At 38.6% G+C, this 22,565-nt stretch overlaps 1 protein-coding gene and 2 pseudogenes across 1 annotated transcript in view; 1 reads left to right on the forward strand and 2 right to left on the reverse strand.

Annotated features, from left to right (window-relative positions):
- Mrps35 (mitochondrial ribosomal protein S35) overlaps window positions 1–22,565 on the reverse strand; it is a 50,713-nt gene that overhangs the window by 23,468 nt on the left and 4,680 nt on the right. The window contains exons 3-5 of the mRNA XM_004630330.2: window positions 22,369–22,536; window positions 18,969–19,029; window positions 14,736–14,875 (exon numbers count right to left, since the gene is read on the reverse strand). Of these exons, the coding sequence (XP_004630387.1) occupies window positions 14,736–14,875; window positions 18,969–19,029; window positions 22,369–22,536 (369 nt within the window). The remainder of the gene's footprint in view (window positions 1–14,735; window positions 14,876–18,968; window positions 19,030–22,368; window positions 22,537–22,565) is intronic.
- On the forward strand, window positions 5,415–5,965 carry LOC105742063 (annotated as a pseudogene).
- LOC101588070 lies at window positions 20,596–21,451 on the reverse strand (annotated as a pseudogene).

The raw sequence follows: 22,565 nt of genomic DNA on the forward strand, positions 1-22,565 counted from the left end.
AAAAAAAAATGGAAAGAGAGAAACAAAATAAATGAATATAAATAAACTTTTAAAAAGAACACAGGGGGCCTGCCCCTTAGCACTGGGGGCCTGCCCCTTAGCTCAGTCCTTTAAGTGGCTGCTTCAACAAAGCTGTCAGGCTCAGGTTGCTGTGGTTCCATCCCCAAAACTAAAGCCAGGCACACATGCCCTGAGGGCATTCATATCCAAAAAAAAAAAAAAGAACACAGACTTGAGGCTGAGTAGATGGCTCAGTAGAATAAGTGCTTCCCTGGCAAGCGCAAGGGTCTGAGTTCAATTCCTGGTTCCCTCCCACCAAAAAAAAAGAATACAGACAGTAACACTGACTTTACCAACCTAATACCATGGTCACATGCTGCAGAGAATATGCACTACACAGTCCTCTGGAAACAACAGGTATGAACAACCATATCATTATGGTTTGTTTTGTTTAGTTTAAGAGTAGGATATATTTCTTGGGGCTAAGAAAGCTTCTGTCTAAGAAAGAGACAGAATGGGGGCCACAGGAAGTTGTTCCTGGGAAGCTGTCTCTTCCAGGGACTTTAATAGAGTAAAACCATGTGGTGAGGCAGGTCTAAGGTGGTAGAGAACATGAGAACTCACTGAGGTGGGCATGAGGTGGGACAAAACTGTGGTCAACCAACGAGATTACCATAGGTTGGTAACTTAAAATTTAATAATTTTAGTAATAATTTAAATGTTCTAGCTTCTTATGCAAGTGGTCAAAAAAGTAGCACTTTAGTTTTTTGCTTGTATATTTATTTTTTAAAGAGTATACTAACACAAAAATCACAAGTGATATAGAATTTCACTTAACAAAATATGAATTTCACAGTACTTATAGTACTGCAGCATTGTCTTCCAACTAGTTGTTCATACTACCAGATATATTCACACACTATTGGAAGAGAAAAAGAAATATTTAACAAATTAAGAGGGAAAAAGGATGATGGAAAAAAGGAGACAAAATAAATTAAGCATTAACTGCTTCTTTCCATAAACCAGCAGAAATCCACAGTATAGCTGTCCAAACCATCCTGCTTATATCATACATGTATCTCTCTCCTCCTTCCCTTTCCTGTCTTTCTCAACTCAGTAATTTCTTCCCTTTGAATAGGTTCATTCCTTCTTCACGGTATCTATTGTACCCTTCAGATTTTATTTTCTCTTTCAGGTTCTCATGCTAAGGAAACAATGATGTTTACACATATGGGTCTGATTTATTTCACTTAAAGAGCATGGTCCACATTAACATTTTAATGACGTAAGTGCTATACAGCACTTATATCAGTTGTCTGGCATACAGATGCCACCTGCAACCCTTGAAGACACTGCAGAACGGTAGCCCTTAACCTAGACAGACTTCAAGGTTTTGTGGACTGTCTTTCATCAAATTTCAAAAAGAATCCTTAGTTTTCTTTTAGTTGCAACTTTTCAAATCATAAATACTATGCTGTTAATATTATTCTCAAAATGCCGATATTTCATATTATAAGAGATTGTGGTTATACATGCCTATCTTCAACTGCTTAGATTTTAATACAAAAATAGATACATAAATAGTTTTCCTACATGGAACTATGACATGGTTGAAGGACTCTGGTGGAAGGTCACAAAAAAAAAAAAAAATAGGTTTGATTAAGTTTGCCACTATGTGGCCTAAAAGAAATCATCTCATCTTTCTGTAACTGTTTCTTTCTACAATTTAATGCACAGGACTTTTGTCAGAAATATGTGATACTAAAGGAACAAAACACTTTTAAAGTCATATACAAAATAAGGGTCACCCCTCTACACCCCATACTGGGGATTGAACCCACAGTCTTCACACTGAGATATGTCCCCAGCCTGTTTTTTTTTTTTTACTCTGTCACAATGTGCTTAAACTTGTGATATTCTGCCACAGCCCCTAAGTGTTCTGGGATAATAGGTAAGCCCCCCTGTGCCCAACGTTAAGTTGTTTTTAATTTCAAACTACTTTTATAACCATTTAGAAAACAATACCACTTTACTTCTCTGAATTTAAAATTCTGAGAATCTCTAAATAGCATTTTAATACTATTTGTTACCATCATTGTATTACCTTAGTCATGCTTTACCACTAACTACACAACACCACCCACCACACCTTCATGGAGCCTTGACAGACAGCTCAGAGTGGAAGTAATCTAGAAGGGTAGATGTGAGTCAGGCAGAAGAGTTACAACAGAGCAGCTAAAACATGTCAGTGGCAAATAACAGCACAGGGTGGAAGCATGATACAGAGTGACTCCTGGGAAGATTAAATATGGCAGAAATTTATATATAGAGCAATATATAGCCTCTCTGGGACCTGGAATCCAGAGGTCTGAACAACAACCTGGTAAAGAGGAAAAGGAGAAGCTAGGGAAACACAACACAGAGAAAAGAATAAAGCCACCTGCAAAGCTCATCCTGGCTCCCAGAGAAGGGGCTCCATTTCTGCTGACACATTATAGGTGTGGAGAGCGAGCACTTCCAGGGATAAATACCTAACAAGGCCAGCAGTACTAACCCTCCAAAAACTCACAACTATTGTAAAGTATAAAAACAGGGGGGCCTGGCCCTAGCTCAGTTCTTTAAGTGGCTGCTTCCACAAAGCTGTCAGTCTCAGGTTGTTGTAGTTCGATCCCCACAACCCTCCAGCCAGCCAAAAGTGCCCTGAAGGCATTCGAGGAGGAGCAAAAAAAAATAAAAAAAAACAGCATGGGGTTTTAACCCAAAAGTAATTTCTGTATGCAGGATAAGAGTTGGAGAAAAAGTCCACTGCAGCACACACCCATATTTTAGAGGGTTTAATCAGGACTCTTTTTGGAAAAAGGTAGAATGCTTAAGACTGAGCCACAGAACTATATTACAGGGTTTCTTGTGTTACCCTGTGTCTTAGTTACTTTTTGTTGCAGACAAAATATCCAACACTCTCAAGTTAAGGGTGGGTTTTGTTTTGTAGAGGGTTCAGGTCACTGAAGGCTAGCTCCAAGGCAGGGTGGCATGGAAGAGAGTTATCACAGAGAACCAGTTCATGGCGGGCAGAACACATTAAAACAGTGAGGCGGTGAATCAGCAGCCACCGCAGCCTGTCCTCCCTTTCACCCCTTCCATGCTACCCACCCTTTTAGTGGTGTCACCCAAATCCACAGTGAACCTTCCCATTATTCACACCCAGAAATATGTCAAACCAATCATTATTATTTTAATACCACACATTCATAATCCTACCAGCACACACTTAATCCTAGCATCATACCCTAAATCCAACCAGCAAAGGTCCCACCTATAACCATATGAGACATCTAGACACCCTATCATACACCAAAAGGTTATGAAACATATGTAAGAGATAGCTGTGGCCAGGATGTGGGTTTGACAACAGACCTCCTTGAGTTTAAGCTTCCAGGAAGGACATGGGCTGATCACGTGTGGCTTTCAGAAGGAACAAGGTCTTGAAAGTGCTGGTGTAAGTCCAGTGATCAGTGAAAACCTTCTTACTGCTATATACAACCTACATAGAGAACTAAGGTCTGTTTTTTCCCATCTTCCAGCGAGAACAGAGATATGCCTGGGCTTGGATGACTGCCACAGCCTGGGATAGATATATGGGCAGAGGGGCACATGGAGCCAGGCAAGAAAGTAGGAACTTGGGGTGCAGAGGGGTATGGTAACTGTGAGTTGCTAAAGAAACTACAGGTTTGGGGTAGACACCATGGACTGACCATACCCCGTATTAACTATTAGTTATTTATTTTTCCTTTGTTCTTTTTTTTTTTTTCCCAGACAAGTCTTATCATGTAGCTTAGGCTGGAGATGAACTCACTATGTAGGGCAAGCTGGCCTCAAGCTCAAAGGGATCCTCCTGTCTCAGCTTCCTGAATGCTGGTACTGAACATGTGTGCCACTATACCCAGCGACTGGCCTTTATGGTACGTCACTTTATGGTACATCAGTATTCAATTTGTCTTTGAGTCTATTATTATTGCTATTGCCAAGGTGCATAGTTGTTGCTATTAACGGTTTTCTCTGCATGTCAATATTTGAGTTGCCTTTAGTAATACAGTAGCCTATTTCCAGAGAACTAAGAACTGGGCCAGATAAACTGTAGCCTGTACTTCCAAATATGTTTGGATACTGGGACAGAGGCAAAGCCCTAGAGTTATCCACAGCCAAATTACAGCAGTGAAAAGCAGACACTAACTAAACAGATCTCCATATTAAAACAAAGTCTCACCACTATAATCAACCTACAATACTTAGCAGAAAAAAAGGAAAACAAAAACTCTGCAACAAAAATTCCCAACACTCCATGGGAAAATGGTGGGGAGAAAATGAAAAAACACAGCACAGAATTATACGAAGTCATATAAGAAAAGAAAAAAAAATGAATAGGGTGTTTGGAAAGCTCAAGAAGATAAAATTAAACAAGAGACTCAACTGATAAAGTGAATGAGTTTAGAGAAACACTAAGAAAAAACTAACTGAGCCAAACAAAACATTACAAAACATAACAACTACTTTAACAAAGGATTAAGAGTCCATAAAAAAAAAAAAAAAAAAAAGTCCATGAAAAGGTCCTAAACAGAAATCTAGGATTTAAAGACTCTTTGGATAGTAGAGACAGTGAAAGGGCTCAATGGTAGGACAGTGTCAGAACTAGATCTGGTTCATGTCAGGAAGCAGTTATTTTGAGATACCTTAAAAATAAAAAGAGAACATGAAAAATGTTGCTAGCAGCTGTTGAAGATTCAAAGAAGAGTGAGATTAACTGGAGTTAGTGAAAAACCTAAAGACAGCACAAACAGCATAAAAACACTATTTAAAGAAATAATAAGTGGAAAACTTTCCAAATATGGGGAAGAATTTGACATACAAATATACAAAAGTATACAGAACACCAAATAACGACAATCGGAAAGGAACCTCTTCACAACACATCAATCAAAATCTCAAAAGATCAATATAAGGGTATTTTTTTTTCCTTTGAGACAGGCTCTCACTATGCAATTCAGGCTGGCTTTGAACTCACAATGATCCTCCTATCTCAGCCTCTTAACTGCTGGTTATTTGAGGGGCTGGGGAGATAGCTCAGTAGAGTAAGTGTTTGCACAAGGGCCTGAGTTCAGTCCCTGGTTCTGAGGTGCGCGGGGGGAGGGGGGGGAAGAGAGGTATTTGAGACTGAAAAGAAACAAAAAAGAATCGAGCTGGGAATACAGCTTAACAGCACAGAGACTTGCCTGGCAAGTGCAAGGTCCTGAGTTCAATTCTAGGTACAAAAAGAAAAGGAAAAAAATATAAAGAACCAATGAAATGAAGCACTGGCTCAGGCATGTCGCGGCGGTCCTGCTTCAACAGGCTCTCACCCGCCCTTGTCCACCACCGCCATGACGACCGCCTTGCCCTCACAAGAGCACCAGAACTACCACCAGGACGCCGAGGCAGCCATCAACCACCAAATCAACCTGGAGCTCTACGCCTCCTACGTCTACCTGTCCATGTCTTACTACTTTGACCGTGATGATGTGGCTTTGAAGAACTTCACCAAATACTTTCCTCACCAATCTCATGAGGAGAGAGAACACTCTGAGAAGCTGTTGAAGCTGCAGAACCAGCGCGGTGGCCGGATCTTCCTTCAGGCTATCAAGAAACCAGACTGTGATGACTGGGAGAACAGGCTGGACACGATGGAGTGTGCGCTGCACTTGGAAAAGAGTGCGAATCAGTCCCTCCTGGAGCTGCAAGAGCTGGCCACTGATAAGAACGACCCCCATCTGTGTGACTTCATCGAGACATACTACATGGATGAGCAGGGAAAGGCCATCAAAGAGCTGGGTGACCACATGACCAACCTGCGCAAGACAGGAGCCCCCAGTCGGGCAAGGTGGAGTACCTCTTTGACAAGCATACGTTGGGGGACAGTGGCAATGAGAGCTAATGTCACCAAAACAGCATACGCATTTTGGGGCTACCTTAACCTTTTCTATAAGCTGTACCAGAGCATCTACTTAAGTTCTTTAATTCCTTCAAATAAAGAAATTTGGTACCTGGAAAAAAAAAGAAAAAAAGAAATGAAGAACTGGTTTCTTCGAAGAATAAACAGAAAAAACACTTGGCAATTTGGCAATTTTTACCAAAAATAAAAAAAGGGGGGAAAAAAACGACTAACATAATTATAAAGAAAAGGGTGGTCTAAGTGCCTGTCTGGCAAGCTTAAGGACCCAAGTTTGATCCCTGGTACTGCATGCTGCGCTGGCCCCAGAACACCAGTTGCACCATGCCGGCCACTGATACAGTGTGGTGGCACATACCTGTAATCCCAGTGCTGGGAGGCTGAAACAGGAGGATCACTACTAGTCCAAGCTGCACAAATAAAGATAGAGACACAATCACAAGGAATACTGGCAAAATCTAGAAAATTATCAGTATTTTGAAAACCTACAGTAAAATAAATTGGGGAATTCAGAAGAAATGGATAGAGTCCTAGATACATATGGATTACCAAATCAGATCCAAGACAGAAAAATCTCAAATAATCCAATTATCAACAATGAAATTGGGACCGGGGAGACCTGGCAAGCGCAAGGGTCTGCATTCAATCCCTGCTTCTGCAAAAAAAAAAAAAAAGAAATAAATTGAAGCATTCATAAAAAAAAACACCTACTAAGATTATAATTTCTACAAGAAATTTAGGGAAGATCTAATAACTCTTTAATGAAAATGAAAGGGAAGCGCTACTGCTAAAATCACTCCTGGAAGCTAGCAGTACCCTGATTCTAAAACCAGATAAAGATCTAACTAAGAAAAAGTAGGGGTCAGGGTCTATAATGAATAGATGCAAATATCATCAACATACTGGCAAACTGAATGCAACAAATCATCAAAAAGATCATATACTATAACCAAGTAGGCTTTATTCCAGGAATGCAAGGATGAGTCAATATACACAAATCAGTAAACTTAGTATTACTATCAACAGAAGAACAAAAATCACACAATCATCTCAACAGACACTGAGAAAGACTCTGAAAAGTCCAATAATTTCACAATAAATATCCCAAAGAAGAACTTATTGCCAACATCATATTTATTAAACTGGGCAAAGATGAAAGATTTCTCTGTAAAATCAAGAACAAGACAAGGTTGTCGTCTAGGACCACAATTGTTCAAACACTACAGCAATCAAACAAAAGACAAATAAAAAAGATATGTATATAAAATGTAAGAGGTCAAATAATTACTTATAGATGACATGATCCTCTACACAGAAGAGCTAAAAATGCCAACAAAAAGACTTCTGGAATTAATAACTAAATTTACCAATGTAGCAAAATCAATATGTAAATATCAACAGTTTTCCTTTACACCAATAATGAACTCATTGAGAAAGCAATTAGGAAAACACTACCAGTCATAGTAGCATTAAGAAAACACAATTTTAGGGGCTGGGGAGATGGCTCAGTAGAATAAGTACTTCCCTGGCAAGCGCAAGGGCCTGAGTTCAATCCCCGGTTCTGCCCAAAAAAAAAAAAAAAAAAAAAAAGAAAGAAAACACAGTTTTCTTTTCTTCTTTTCACCGGTTGTTTAGTTACCCACTTAAAGCCCCAAAAATACAGGTTTCACTGGTTGTTTAGTTCATGTCTTAAAAATGATTTTGTGAAACTCGTCTGAACACTAAGAAAAATTGGATAGTGCTCAGGAAACTACTCCCTAGACTAACCATTCCTTGAGCTGTTTCTCTGTTGAGTTTTCTTCACCATTTTCTTTTTCCATTCCATTCAGCTCCATTATAAGCAGCTCTTTGCTTTAGGTGAATACTTGGAATTTTAATGTACTGTATTGTGACACTCTTAACTTGTTAAATGAATGTAATGAAAATTTTGTTGATAAATGACTTACAACCATTAAGAAGATAATACTTTGTACAAATGAAAAACATTTCTCGTTTTAAAAGAAATACTTAGGAATTAACCTAACCAAGGAAGTGAAAAACCTCAACAAAAATTACAGTATGCTGAAAAAGGTCAAAGGGAAGATCAGAAAATGTAATGACGTCCTCTGCACCTGAATTGATAGAATATTGTTAAAATGGCCATCTTGCTAAAACACATACAAATTTAACACAATCCCAATCAAAATACCAACAGTGTTCCTCACAGAATTAGTAAAAGAATCTGAACACTTATAGAGACGCAGAAGAGACTAAGAATAACAAAAACAACACAGGGTGACAAAAATCTCTTTATATTACAAATATAAAAAGATTTAAAGAACAAAATAGAGCAGCATGGTAATGGCACAAAAACAGATGTGGTACAAATAGGCATGCAAAAATAAAATTTAGGCACACTAGTTGATCTCTGACAAAGGTGCTAAAAACAGACTGGAAGAGTCTCTAACAAATGGTACTGCAAAAACTATATGGAAAAATTGAATCTAGACCTGTACCTCTCACCATGTACTAAATTAAAATAAATATTAATAAAAAATCTAAATGTTAATACAGAAATAAAACAGAAAATAAAACACGTCAAATGCAGAAGTCATAGGTATAGGCAAGGATTTTCTGACCAGAAACCCAACTGTACAAAAAACCCAGCAAGAAATGGGATCACATCAAATTAAACATCTACACAGCACAGGAAACAAAGAGAGTATAGACAACTTACAGAATGGGTAAAAGTTTCCTGAGTATTTCTTGGACAGTTTTTTTTTTGTATTTTAGGGAAGGGTTTACAGGGTCTCACTACTAGACCAGATTCGTACTGATTCACCTGCTTACAGCCTCCCAAGTGCTGGGATTACAGATGCGTGCCACCATGCCCAGTCTCAATTGCCCTCTCATCAAGCCCCAGTGATGGGGCCAGCATGGCAAGCCTGGGAATTGAACCCCTGGCCCCTAAGCCTGCTTGCAGGCACTTTAATCTGCTAAGCTATTTGGCCGGCCCTAGGTCAGTCTTAATATCTAGTACAAAAAACTAAAAATTAAATAGCCAATTACAAATAGGCTAATGAAATGATACTTCTAAGAAGTACAAATGGAGAATATACAAAAAAAGTTCAATATATCTGGTAGCTGAGAGAAATGGAAATTAATACAATACTGAGAGTCTAGTTTATTCCAGAAAGAATGTCTATCATAAGATACCAAAAAATGAATGCTGGCAAGTCTTTAGGCAGAAAGAAATCCTTCTACATTGTTAGTGAGAATGTAAACTAGTACAAACATAATGGAAAACATTACAGAGATCCTCAAAAAAAAAAAATTGAAATTCCATTTGACCCTGCTATTTTTCTTCTATGTATCTTCCTGAAAGAGTTAAAGACATATTGTGGTGATACATGTCAGGTTGTATTTATAGCAACATAATTCGTAATAGCTAAACTTTGGAAGCACCCTATATATTCATCAACAGATGAATCAACAAAGAGAATGTGGTATTTTACACAAAACAAAGTACTACTCTGTCATAAAAGAAGGATAAACTGGAGTTATATGTAGGAAAATGGATGTACCATGAGACCATTACATTAAAAATATTAAATACATAAGCTTAAATACTGCCTTATATCTTTGGATTATGAGTAATCCAAAATATAACTAAATAGCAAAATAAATAATATAAAACAGGGAGATAGATTCTTTATAAAGAGAAGGGGACCGAGAGACAGAGGCAGGTAGGAGCAGAGAAAAGAGGGGATTTAAAAAAAGAATTAAGATTTGTTATATACTATAAGAGACCAGATAGGAAGAACTGAGGCCTAACTGACTTTCTGTGAGCAAAAAGGTGAAAGGTGGCAAGCTGTGCTCCTCTGGTGGCATGCAGGTATACTGGAAAGGTGCAAGTTCCAGGGAAAAATCAACACAGCTAAGATTCAGTTGTTTACATGGACATATACTAGAAATGGGGAGAGGCATGAATCTTGTGTTTTGCTAAGTGAGACATGGGCGACCTGGACCCCTGCATTTTAAACTGATTGTGTGTATCTTTATTCACCTACCTGTCCAGGACAAACTCATAGGCTCGTTCCTGTAAGTGGCACCTGAACAGAGACCTGACCAGGGAAAGTACACCAGAGAGAAAGGTTCAGTGGTCAACTATGCGGAGTTCGTAGTAGAGAGTAGCTGGCTGGTGAAAGAAAAAGGAAAAAAGAAAAACGAAAAAGGAACTTGAATGCACGTAGAAAATTTTTTGGGCTGGGGAGATAGCTCAGTAGAATAAGCGCTTGCTTGGCAAACACAAGGGCCTGAGTTCAATCCCCAGTTCCTCAAAAGAAAATTTTTTCAATCAGGGTAATAGGGCAGGATTCACTGACTGAAGTATAACATTATCTCCCAGGATTTATGATTAATTCTGTTACACCACTGTCTTAGTTACTTTTCTCACATTGCTGGGACAAAATATCTAACATCCAAAATTAAGGGAGGAAAGGTTTAGTTAGCTCACAGTTAGTGGAGGTTTCAGCCCATACTTGGCTGGCTCTGAGGCAGAGTGGCACATGGCAGGGGCAGCAGCTCACGGTGGCCAAAAACAGCAAAGGGCAAAGAAAAGCAGCAGCTACAGCAGTTAACAAGCCTCTTTCCCTCCCCCACATTGCATTCAGACTCTCCATCCCAGGGTGGGTGTAGAACTCACATCATAGCACTGGATCATGAATTAATGCCCACTCCAAAGACTGCATAAGGCTTTGGAGGGACAACTAGACCCAAACCATAATAACCAGTTTCATGCTCAAGTTAGTACACAGTTACTTTCTATATGTTGCTTGATGTAATCAAACATAATCCTTGCTTTCCTCAGATGGGCATGTTTAACGTAGAATGTTGGGAACAAGTGAGAGAGGGTTTGTAGGGTGCACATACCAGGATTCATTTATACCCCTGAAACCTTCACACATGGAGCTTGGTCCATGTAGTTCTTTTTCCTTTATTTGCAGGAAAACAAAGTCATCTGTTCAGCATTGGGACTTTAGTAGTATGTTCATGTTTGTATAGATCCTTATTCTCATTTTATGCACACTACCTGCCTTATCAGCAAGGCTGCGGGACATATATAGCAACACTATCAGCATTTGTAAAGATGGGAGTCCCTAAGAAAGTAGGAACAGATACTGGCCCTGCCTATACAAAATGCAAGAATTAGCTTTCAAACATTTCTGCAGCAATGGAATGTCAACCACTCTATTAGAATTCCTTAAAATCTACAAGGACAGAGCTGGGCACATGGTCAGTGGTCTAAGCACCTGCCTGGAAAGTGCAAGGACCGAGGTTCGCTCCCTGGTACCACAAGATGTGCCAGCCCCTGAACTGTTCTCCCAGTCATCACAGTCTGGTTTCTTGATAGCTTGAAGGAAGATCTGGCCACCGTGCTGGTTCTGTAGCTTCGGCATTTTAAACCAATTCTGGGGGCTGGTGAGATAGCTCAGCAGTCTAAAGCACCTACTTGGGCAAGCTTAGGCAGGCGCAAAGGATCGCAGTTTGATCCCTGGCACCACATGTCACGCTAGCCCTGCCCTCAGGGTGGGCTGAGTGGGCCAATAAATAAATAAATAAATAAATAAATAAAAATAAACTAATTCTGTGTCCATTTCCCATCTTCACTGTGCCCCCTTCCCAGGAAAAACTGATAGGCTGATTTCTACAATATACCAACTCCACATGATGGATGTAACTGTTACTGTGTCTTCAAAATGTACTAATATAAATGTGATATGTGGCAGCATAGTTCAAATAAAGCACTGAGACAATTTTTGTTGGGGGAAAAACACAAAAAACTTAGAAGCACTACATACTACAATTCTAGTATGCAAGAGTAAGGCCAATAAGCAATAAGGCAAAGAACATAAATAATATACATTTTTCAGGGACAGGGATATAGCTCTGCCATGTAAGTGCTTGACTGGCCAGTGCAAGGTCCCAAGTTTGATCCTAGGTACTACTAAAAATAAATTTAAAAAATATTCTTCCTTCCTTCCTATGTATTTGGTACAAGGTCTTACTACGCAGTGGACTTACAGTGACCCTCATGTTTTTAGCTTCCCCAGTGCTGGGATTACAGGCATGGGTCACCACGCCTGGTCTTGGTAGCTGGCTCAGCTCACCCAGGGGAAGGGCTGGTGCAGCATGTGGTGCTGGGAATCGAACCCAGATCCCGGCACTTGTCTAAGCAGGTGCTTAGTCTGAGCTATCTTGCCAGCCCATTTATTTATTTATTTATTTATTTTTCATTTAGCTATTTTTTAGCAGCACTGGGGATTGAACTCAGAACCTTGCATTTGCCAGGCAGTCACCTATGTCACCAAGCTATCTCCCCAGCCCAATAAAATATTTTCATTCCAGAAACAATTACTATGATATTTAAAAGTATTTTATAGAAGAAGGCTGGAAAGGTTCATAAATTATTTCCACAAATACAGTACAACCCTAATACCAAAATGTAACAAAGAAAATTACAAACTAGGAGCTAGAGATGTAGCTCTACCTACCATGAATGAGGTCCTGAGTTTAATCCTCAATGCTATGAAAAACTATTTTTAAAATTATAAACCAACTATAGCTATAGTAGAAGATTCCAGAAAGTAAAATTTGCCTATTTACTAGCATGCACAAGATCTGGAGTTCGATCCCCAGTACTGGAGAAAACAAATTAATAACACTCTCAGAATACTTGAATATTGTTACTTAACATTCAGACTACATAAAGCATAACATTTTTTGTCAGAGTCCAGAAAGATCCCTCAACTAGATAAGCAGTCATCCTCGTAATGTCAAAACTGTATGGTGATACATGTAGCTCATGGCACAAAAACCTGCCCAGCAAGCACAAAGTCCTGAGTTTGATTCTAGATACCAACCCTCCCCACGAAAAAATGTATGAATCAAGGGCTAGGGGGATGGCTCAGTAGAAAAAGTGCTTGTCTGGCAAGTGCAAGAGCCTGAATTCAATCCCCGGTTCCGCAAAAAAAAAAAGTATTAATCAGGTCTCCTTGGAGAATGCTGATTCTAAGACCAAAGCTAGGAATACGTAAGATGAACCTATAGCATTTTGTCAAACCAGAAAATAATAAAGTGCTTAAAAATAAGTATTATGGAAATGAGAAATTGATACATGCTATAGCAGATGAATTGTATTGAAAACATATTAAGTCAAAGAGTACATATTATATGATATAGTGCAAGAATAGGTAAAGTCATAGAAAAATAAAATCTATGAAAGAAGTCAATACTCACCAAAATGGGCAAATGATAAAATAAGCATTTTGCAAAGGAATAAATGTTTTATTTCACTAGTTATGTAATTTTTAAATACCAACTTATTACTGATACATTGGTAATAATATCGAGATTGGTGAATGTATGGGAAAATAGGGTTATTCACAATCTGCTATTGTTGTATTTTTAACCACATATATCAAAAAATTTCAAAGCACCTGACTGGTATGCAAAAGGTCTAGAGTACGATCCCCAGTACTGGGGTAAAAAAAAAAAAAAATTCAAAAGAGCTACTATGCTCCTGAAAGTTTTCTCTTTAGAAAGTTATCTTAGAAAAATAAATATGAATATGTACAAATATTAATCTCTACAGACATTCAATGCCACATGTTCTTAATGAAAAAGTCTGTTGGAGCTAAGAATATAGTTCAAGTGGGAGAGTGCTAACGAAACATGTACAGGGCCCTGGGCTTGGCCCTAGCACATTCCTGGAAGGTAATTAAAATGTTCCAGGTCACAAAAGATACTTTAAACAAATCATGACGGATCTTTGATTTGAACTCCTTTATATTTTTCACCTGAGTCTCAGGAGAAGTTATATCCAAATGGATCAACCCTGCACTCCTACAGGACCAAGGCACAGCTCTACGGCAGCTGCTTACCTAACATGCTCAAGGCCTGAGGACACTTCCAACACTGCAACAACACTGCACCCCCAGCCTCCAACGCTGTTGTGACATACAACAGATGCTTATTCATATACCATATAGTCGTTAAGAATAAAATTTAAGTGCTGGGCACAGTGGCACACATCTATAATCCCAGCACTCAGGAGGCTGAAGTGGGAGGATCACTGGGAGTTCAAGACCGGCCTGGGCTACAAAGTGAACTCAAGGCCAGTCTGAACTGCATAGTGAGCCCATCTCAAGAAAAAAAAAAAAAAAAAAGAAGAAGAAACAAAGAAAATAAAACTTAAAAGTTTACTATTATTAGGAAATTTTCAGTAGATGAACAGATTACTAAACACATATGGTTTGTTGAATTTTATTTATTTATTTAATTTTTTTGGCGGAACTGGGGATTGAACTCTGGCCATTGCATTTGGAATAACACTGAGCCATCTCCCTAGCCCCACATATGGTTTTATCTGATCAAAATATATACAGGTAGTGTCAGGTATAGTGGTGTTTGCCTGTAATCCCAGCACTTGGAAGGCTGAGGTAGAACAATAGTTGTGAGTTCAAGACCAGACTGGGCTTATAAAGTATGCTCAAGACTAACTTGAACTGGGGCCGGGGAGATGGCTCAGAGGAATAAGCGTTTCCCTGGCAAGCTCAAGGACCTGAGTTCAATCCCCGGTTCCACCAAAAAAAAAAAAAAAAAGACTAACCTGAACCACATAGGGAGACCTGTCACAAAAACACCAAAAAAAAAAAAAAAAAAAAAAAAAAAAAAGAAAAAAGAAAAAACCACAGATCACAACAAAACTTCTTACCCTTATGGTTACTTCTCGTGCTTTGGGGTTTCGAACAGATGGTCCTGACGAAACATAATCAGCAGTGTCAACTTCAATTGGAAAATGCTTCTCACATTTCTCATCACTGTCTAGTGCAGGTGGCCACTCAGTGCAGAAATCTGAGAATTAAAAAAAAAAAATTCTCAATTATGATTCTGCAAGTAAAGTGTCAGTAACAGTAAAGTATGGCTCCAGAGATTAACAAATTACCACTCTAACTCTCAGGTCACGTGAAATGGAAGCAGATTCTCTGGGATTTATGGGACTAGGGGTGCATCTTGTAGTAAAGGATGTGCTTACCATGTATGAAGTTCACTAAAATTTAAAAAGGGGGGTCAATTAAGACTCAGGACATATGAGAACTTGTACTGTAACATCACCTACCTCGGTAGTGTCCCAAATTTTCTGATCAAGATTATGGGGTCAAAGAGGAAAGTGATCGATGACGGAGAGTGTGCCTAAGGAGAGTCACATGGGGAGAAGACACTCTCTCAGGCTTTCAGAGAGCACATTGGCCAAGCATTGGCCGTGACTCATCCACATGGCTGCACTGACAAAGGTTCTACAATCTGAGGTACAGGATCTCAGGATAAATCCTGAGGGCATTTCACTGACCTTCTCAGACCAAAAAGCTACAACTCTTGTTGCATAGGTCCTGCTTTACCTTGGTCTTAACCATCCAGTAGAAAAGTATGAAGACGAAATATAGGAAGTAAAGCCATGTTGTTATGTTGAGCTGTGGGGGACTCAGGTCAAAAATTTCTGACATTGCCAGTTAAACAGAAGACCCAATGCTATTATGGGCTACTGGACTCTTTTAGAATATTTTGCTGAGTTTACACACCTATAATATTCAATAATGGAACTTAAAAAAAATGGGGTATAACTATGAATGTCCATTTTGTATCTGTGTATTCAAAGTGGTTGGGATAAGATATATAGTTGCATTCTCTTAATGAATAGAATGATTTTTTCTAATTGTGTTTGTAAATAGGATCACAAGTCTGCATCTTGTACAGCAATTAACCACTAAGAAGAATATATGCAGTGTATTATTTGTTGAAACTGTACTTTCGATTTGGTTTGAAACTGTCTCATTGCTATATGTTTATCAATAAAACTTTGAAAAGAAAAAAAATAAAAATAAAAAATAAATAAAAAAATAAAAAGGGGGTACCATGCTTCAATGGAAGTACATCACAGTTCTACATATACCTAGTATATATTAAGTATTACAAACATGCTAATTACAAAAGTAGACAGTTCAGTGTTCAGTCTATGGAAAACAAGATATTAATCCACCCTCAAATAAATACTACTGGTCTGGTAAGACAGCTCTGTGGACTAAAGCACCTGCTTTGGCAAAGAGCAGGGACAGGGGTTCAATCCCAGGTCCCACATGCCATGCCAGTAGTGGCCCCACCCTGGGGGTGCACTAAGGCAGTGACTGAGTTCAGGCGTAGTGGCACACCCCTGTAATCCCAATATAAGAAAGGCTGAAAACAGGAGGCTCACTATGAGTCTGAGCTGTGCAGTGAGACCCTGTACTAAATACACAAATGAAAAAAAAAAAAAACAAAAACAAAAAAACTGAAGACCGCTGAAAGAAATGGGAAGAAGCTCCAGGAAAGCTCTAAAATAGAACTGTAGTCAACAATCTTTCAGAAATTGAATTAAAAATTCAAACAGATACAAACCTTATATAGATATCTGATGTTTCTTCTCAGTGATTTTTGTGTGCCAAACAGGCTATGGAAAGAGGAAAAGTTTTGTCCTCACATTTGGGCAAGACAAATGACCCAGAGAGGTGGGACTGGGTCTACTAAGACCTAAGTCATAACAGGCAGTTCTGAGCACTGTGAACATGACTCTTGACTCCAGAGCACAAAGGTTTGAATTCAGGGACCAATTGGGGGTGGCTCCCAGCCTTCTACAAGAACCAACAGCTGACTTCATACTGAGCTATTCCTATCAGGTTGGCATAGTACAGAGCACTTAGCTTGGGATGTAAACTTCTGCCACTATCAGGCTTCCCTTCCTACTGCTTAACTAACTGGTTTCACTCAAGAACTAAAAGCAATTGCCTTCTTGGGTCAAACATCATGGATCCACGCTTCCTCCAGTAAAGTATAAATGTGGGAAAGACTAGTCATACTCACAGGCAGACGTGGGAATGCTTCCATGTGATAACCCAAGAGACAGTGAGTGATGTTTTGCCAGTAACTTTTTTTTTTAAGCTAACAGTTTTCTAATAGTCGATACTACATTTAGCTCACTGTAGGCTTAATTTTTAAATCACAGTCAGTAAAATGTGACTCTGGGTTATGAAGACTTTCTGATACCTGGGACTAAATATAAGCTTGCAAAGTAAGCATAGGTCACATCACTTATTAAACATCCTGTTTAAAAGGTCCATACTTAAATTACCTTGAAGACAAAGAACTATCTTAGGAATTGAGAACATTTTGACATTTAAAAAAATGAACAGAGCACGAGTACTGAGCTGAACTTCATTCCCGCATTCCCAGTTTCAACATCCTGCACCATAAGCTGCATCGCTGGCAAGCACTGCGCAGGAGTAACTAGTTTGGAGAGTATGAGGAGCTTTTGGGTTTGCGATCTTTGCTTTTTTCTTTTAAACTATGAGTAAATCATTTCAATCACCAGATAATTATAGTTGCTAAATTACTTAAGATTATACATCTAAAAAAAATACAGCAACCACACATCTATCTGAGAAGAACAGACTAGACTTTAAAAGCCCCTGGTTTATAGGGGTCAGGGAGATGGCTCAGTGGAATAAGCGCTTCCCTGGCAAGCACAAGGGCCTGAGTTCAATCCCTAGTTCTGCCAAAAAAAAAAAAAAAAAGCCCCTGGTTTTTATTTAACTTCTGTCATTGGCTGTTAAAGTTTTGGTAAATTATCTAATACTCTTGTACTTTAGATTTTCCATTTGCAAGTTAGGTATAAAAATTGACCTACTCTGGAAGAAAACTGAGACTATCTGAAAACCCTTTGAGGGTTTTTGGAAGATGCATTCCAAATCCAAATATAGGCTTGCAGAAATGTACGGAATAATTAAGGAAAGATTAAACACTCACTTAAGTACTGCAAAAAGAAATAACATTACTTTTGCTAGATTATAAACATAAATTTAAAAACATTTAAAATGGAGAAATGACTACACTCTAAGTGAAGTACATCAGACTTAACATGTATAAACATCATACTGTCTCCCTAGCACAAGAAATTGAAAGAATAAACAAAATCTGAAAAGTACAATAGATACTGTGAAAGGGAAAGAAAATGTTCAAAAGGACAGACCTGAAAGGAGGAACATACATACACACACACACAAGATAATTATACCAATTTCTATTGGTTTAATGAAAGGAACAGTTAATGCTTTTTTTTAAACCAATTTTGTGTACTTATATCTGGTAATCCGAACAGCTACTCTGAAGATAACAATATGCAATATAACAACCATTGCTGATTTCCTAAAAAAAATAAATAAAACGGAGAAATGAAATTCTTCACAATGTATAGTAATGGAACAATGATCATTTCTAGGTCCAATCCCAAGCACAGATGAATAAACTTCTAATGTTTTGTAATTCTAATTTCTTCATAACTTCTCTGTAGCACTGTATGACTAAACCCACTGACTAAATCCACTGTTGTGCCACGCAGTATTCTTCTCTACTATCTTTAGTGTGAATCATAACGACTTGTACCTATTGACAAAACTTCAGTATTATGTGTTTTCTGTAACTCAGTAAGTCCCTCATCCTCCTGTGAGCAAAGATTAGGGTTACAACTTCTACTTATATTCGTAATACCTTATAGCATTGACAGGTAAAAACTCACTGAAAATAAATTTCAAAATACTTTATTTATTCATTTATTTTTTGTATTTTAGGGAAGGGTCTACACGGTGTTCAAAGTCTCACTACTAGATTGGACTTGTAGTGATTCACCCATTTACAGCCTCCCAAGACCTGGGATTGCAGGCGTGCACCACCACACTCAGTCTTAATTGCTTTCTCAATGCACCCCGGGGGCAGGGCCAGCACAGCATCAAAATCCTTTTTTTAAAAAAAGAGAAATTTACAATAACTTAAGTTACAAGGCTATATCTTATTATACCTAAGATTCTTCATTTTATATTCAAAGTCAATATAAAATTTATATTAAAAATAAATCACTTACCTTTAAGAGCTTGGCAATGCTTCCTAATTGCTACAGGAGTCAAGTGCAAAAAATTAGGGATCTAAAAGAAATTTAAAGAATAAATCAGAATGTCTTTTTTTTTTTTTTTTTTTAGCTTTATTCTCACTTAATGACCAGAGTGATCTCAAATCTTTGGGTTCTAGTGATCCTCTTGCCTCTTGTATAGTTAGGACTATAGGTGTGTGCTACCAAATCAGGCTAAATGATATAAAAACATGGAAAAGACAGCTTTCTCATAAAACTAAATGACAGAAAAAAAAACCAAAAATGAAATGACAGGTCCACTAAACCATGCAATAAATAAAATCTGACTTTTCTTTCAGTATGTTAACTCTATGGCACAGATGTTACCAATTCAAGAAACAAACTTCTTATAATATGTATTTAGTACCAATTAATATTTTCAGATCATATAAATCTATATCTTTATGATGTGTTCTATGGTGACATGTTGGAAACATAAACATAATTTTTATAACATTCCTCTTGTCATGAGTCTACAGGTGTACACATATATTTTTCTTAGGACACAGATCATTGCCTAATTTCCCCAATTCTCCTAGAAAGGCTAGCTAGCATGGTGTTATTTCTACTTTATAGCTACTCGACGTTTTATAAATTTAGAGACTGGGCATGGTGGCATGCGCCTGTAATACCAGCTCTTGTGAGCTTGTAAACAGGCAGATCGTTACAAGTCCAATCTAGTAGTGAGACCCTGAACACCCTGTAGACCCTTCCCTAAAATAAAAAATATTTTATAAATTTAATGGATGAAAAACTGAGGTTTACAAAACTTTATGGTTTAAGCAAGTTAAGAATATGCTTATAGGGGCTGGGGAGATGGCTCAGTAGAATAAGTGCTTGCCTGGCAAGCGCAAGGGTCTGAGTTCAATCCCCAGTTCTGAAAAAAAAAAAAAAGAATATGCTTATGATGACATACTAAAAGTTTAGCTGACTGATTATTCATGGAGTCAATGAAAATTTAGGAAAGGTTAAGGACTTAATTCCTAATAAATAATTAAGATATACTACCATGTTTCCTGAATAATAAGCCTGCAAAGAGAAAATTTGTTCAGACTCATTTAGCAAGAATATTTTAATAAAATGAAAGTGACTCCAAGAATTATGTGTAGTACCTTGAGTGTTTATCAAAAATATTTAATCAAGAGAAAATAAGCAATGAACATTAGAACTATGGAAGACAGCTTCATCTTGTATGTTTATTTTTTGAAACATGCAATATAAATCTCAGTACTATAAAAGGAAGAAATACCTAATGTTTACAGGAACTTACAGGCATTATTCTAAGTACCTTGTATATATTCACTCAGTAAACATATTCAATTGTATTATCAGAAACAGACGATGTTCATAAATGTTTGTACTTTTGTTTTTTCACGACTAGCAACATTACTATTACTTTCAGCCAAGGACATTTTCCAAAGACTTTCTTTATAAGTCCTCTTTTCAAGATTTGTTTCCTTCAATACTCGTTTTCTGGGGCTGGGGAGATGGCTCAGTGGAATAAACGCTTCCCTGGCAAGCGCAAGGGCCTGAGTTCAATCCCTGGTTCTGCAAAAAAAAAAAAAAAAAAAAAATACTCGTTTTCTTGCATCTCCCAATCCCTTTTTTTGCCTTTTTGAGACAGGACTTCGCTATGTAGCCCAGGCTGGCTAGAATGAGCACCCATCTTCTGTGTGAGCCTCACAAGTGCTGGGATTACAGGTATGTGCCACCAAACCTCACCTCTTGTGTCTCTGAAATGTTTCCATTTCCAAACTTCCTTTACCCACCTCTAGGAAGAAAATAATACTTCTCTATTCCTGTCTCATTTTTTTAACATCATCTGGTTTTTTTTTTGTGACATCAGGAATGTATCATTTACAGGAAATTTCCCTCTGTCTACACAATATCCCTAAAGCAATTTCAAGCCAGTTACTTCTTGGTCCTGGGCCAAAACTGTCTGTATTGCTTGGTAATCAAAGGCATCAATGAGCTCTGACTCCTCCTCTTTCTTGTGTTGGAGCTGGGTCTCTCATTTCTGGAGCCTGGCCCAGCACTCCTCAGGGGACAGGGTGTTCAGGTCCAGGGACATTACCAGCATGTGCCTTGGCTCCTGGTAGCAGATGTGAATGGTGGAGCCGTCCTGCTTGACAAGCAGCACTGGGTAGAGGCGTCAATAGGCCTGGTGGTGCAGGCGAGTGAGTGCAGCCTTGCTGCTGTCTGCCCAGCTTTTAGAAAAGTGCAGGCAGCGGGGTCTGGATGCAGCTGCCTTCACGATGCTCTGTGGTAGCAAGCTAAGCAGGCTGCCCGCAGCTGCCATTCTCCTTTAGGGCCTGATCTGTCCCGGTGTGACTGAGCAAGTTGTAAACTGAGCCCAAGGAGGGGCCGCACGCAAGACTACAGAGGTGCTTTGACATCATCTTTCAGCAAATTTTTTTTTTTTTTTGCAGAATCGGGGATTGAACTCAGGCCCTTGTGCTTGCCATGGAAGTGCTTATTCTATTGAGCCATCTCCCTGCCCCTAAATTTTTCTGCTTTTCAAGACTTCACGTAGAGGGGCCGGGGAGATGGCTCAGAAGGATAAGCGCTTGACTGGCAAACGCAAGGATCTGAGTTCAATCCCCGGTTCCGCAAAAAAAATAAGACTTCACGTAGGGACAAAAGAGCTCTTTTCCAATTATAACTTCTATTTACTCTAAAACAACCATGTATGATATGCATCTATGCATGGATGATATGTATATTTTATTTATAAGCCATAAATAAATCATATAGATGCTATGAAATGAAACATTTAAAAAGACATATTTCCCTTTAAGCAGTAAAGAAGTTAAAGCTGGTGAGCTGTAACAATATTATTAAATAAATATTCTACCTTTTCTGGAGTTTTAAAGATGGAACCTTGAGCCAGGAAGATAGCTCAGTAGAATAAGCACTTCCCTGGAAATGCCAAGGGCCACAGTTCAATCCCCTGTTCCAGGAGACATGGAGGAAGGCGACACTGAATCATTTGTTGGGGGCTGGGGAGATGGCTCAGTGGTGGAATAAGTGCTTCCCTGGCAAGTGCAAGGGCCTGAGTTCAATCCCCGGTTCCGCCAAAAAACAAAACAAAAAAAAATGGAACCTTACTTCCCAATTATAAATCTAAGATTATTTTACTTTTCTTAGTTCCATTTAATGGACAAAACATAAAGAAGATACAACAGAAAAGGCTACAAGAAAAAAATCACACTATAGTCTTGTCCACTAACAACTACCACCTGGAAAAATTATGGTATAACACCATAAGCTGCTATCTTCTGAACACTAAAGTGGAGGGGAGAGCAGCATTTATGTAGATATTAGTTTTAGCCAATGCACCAGCAACTTACCTTACCTTTAGAAGTTCTAGATTCCCCTCTTTTGCCATGGGAACACCCCTTTTCACTGGATAACCCATCCGAACAGGCAGAGGCACCGCGGAGGGCTTAAAGGGCATGGCAACAGGGTAGACACTCGGCCAATCCTGGTCAATAGCCATTTTCTCCGTTCTAGGCGGTAGTACCTAAGAATAAAAAAATACTTAATAGTGTG

Source organism: Octodon degus, unplaced genomic scaffold, assembly GCF_000260255.1.
Source record: "Octodon degus isolate 3935 unplaced genomic scaffold, OctDeg1.0 scaffold00034, whole genome shotgun sequence".
Taxonomy (NCBI): domain Eukaryota; kingdom Metazoa; phylum Chordata; class Mammalia; order Rodentia; family Octodontidae; genus Octodon; species Octodon degus.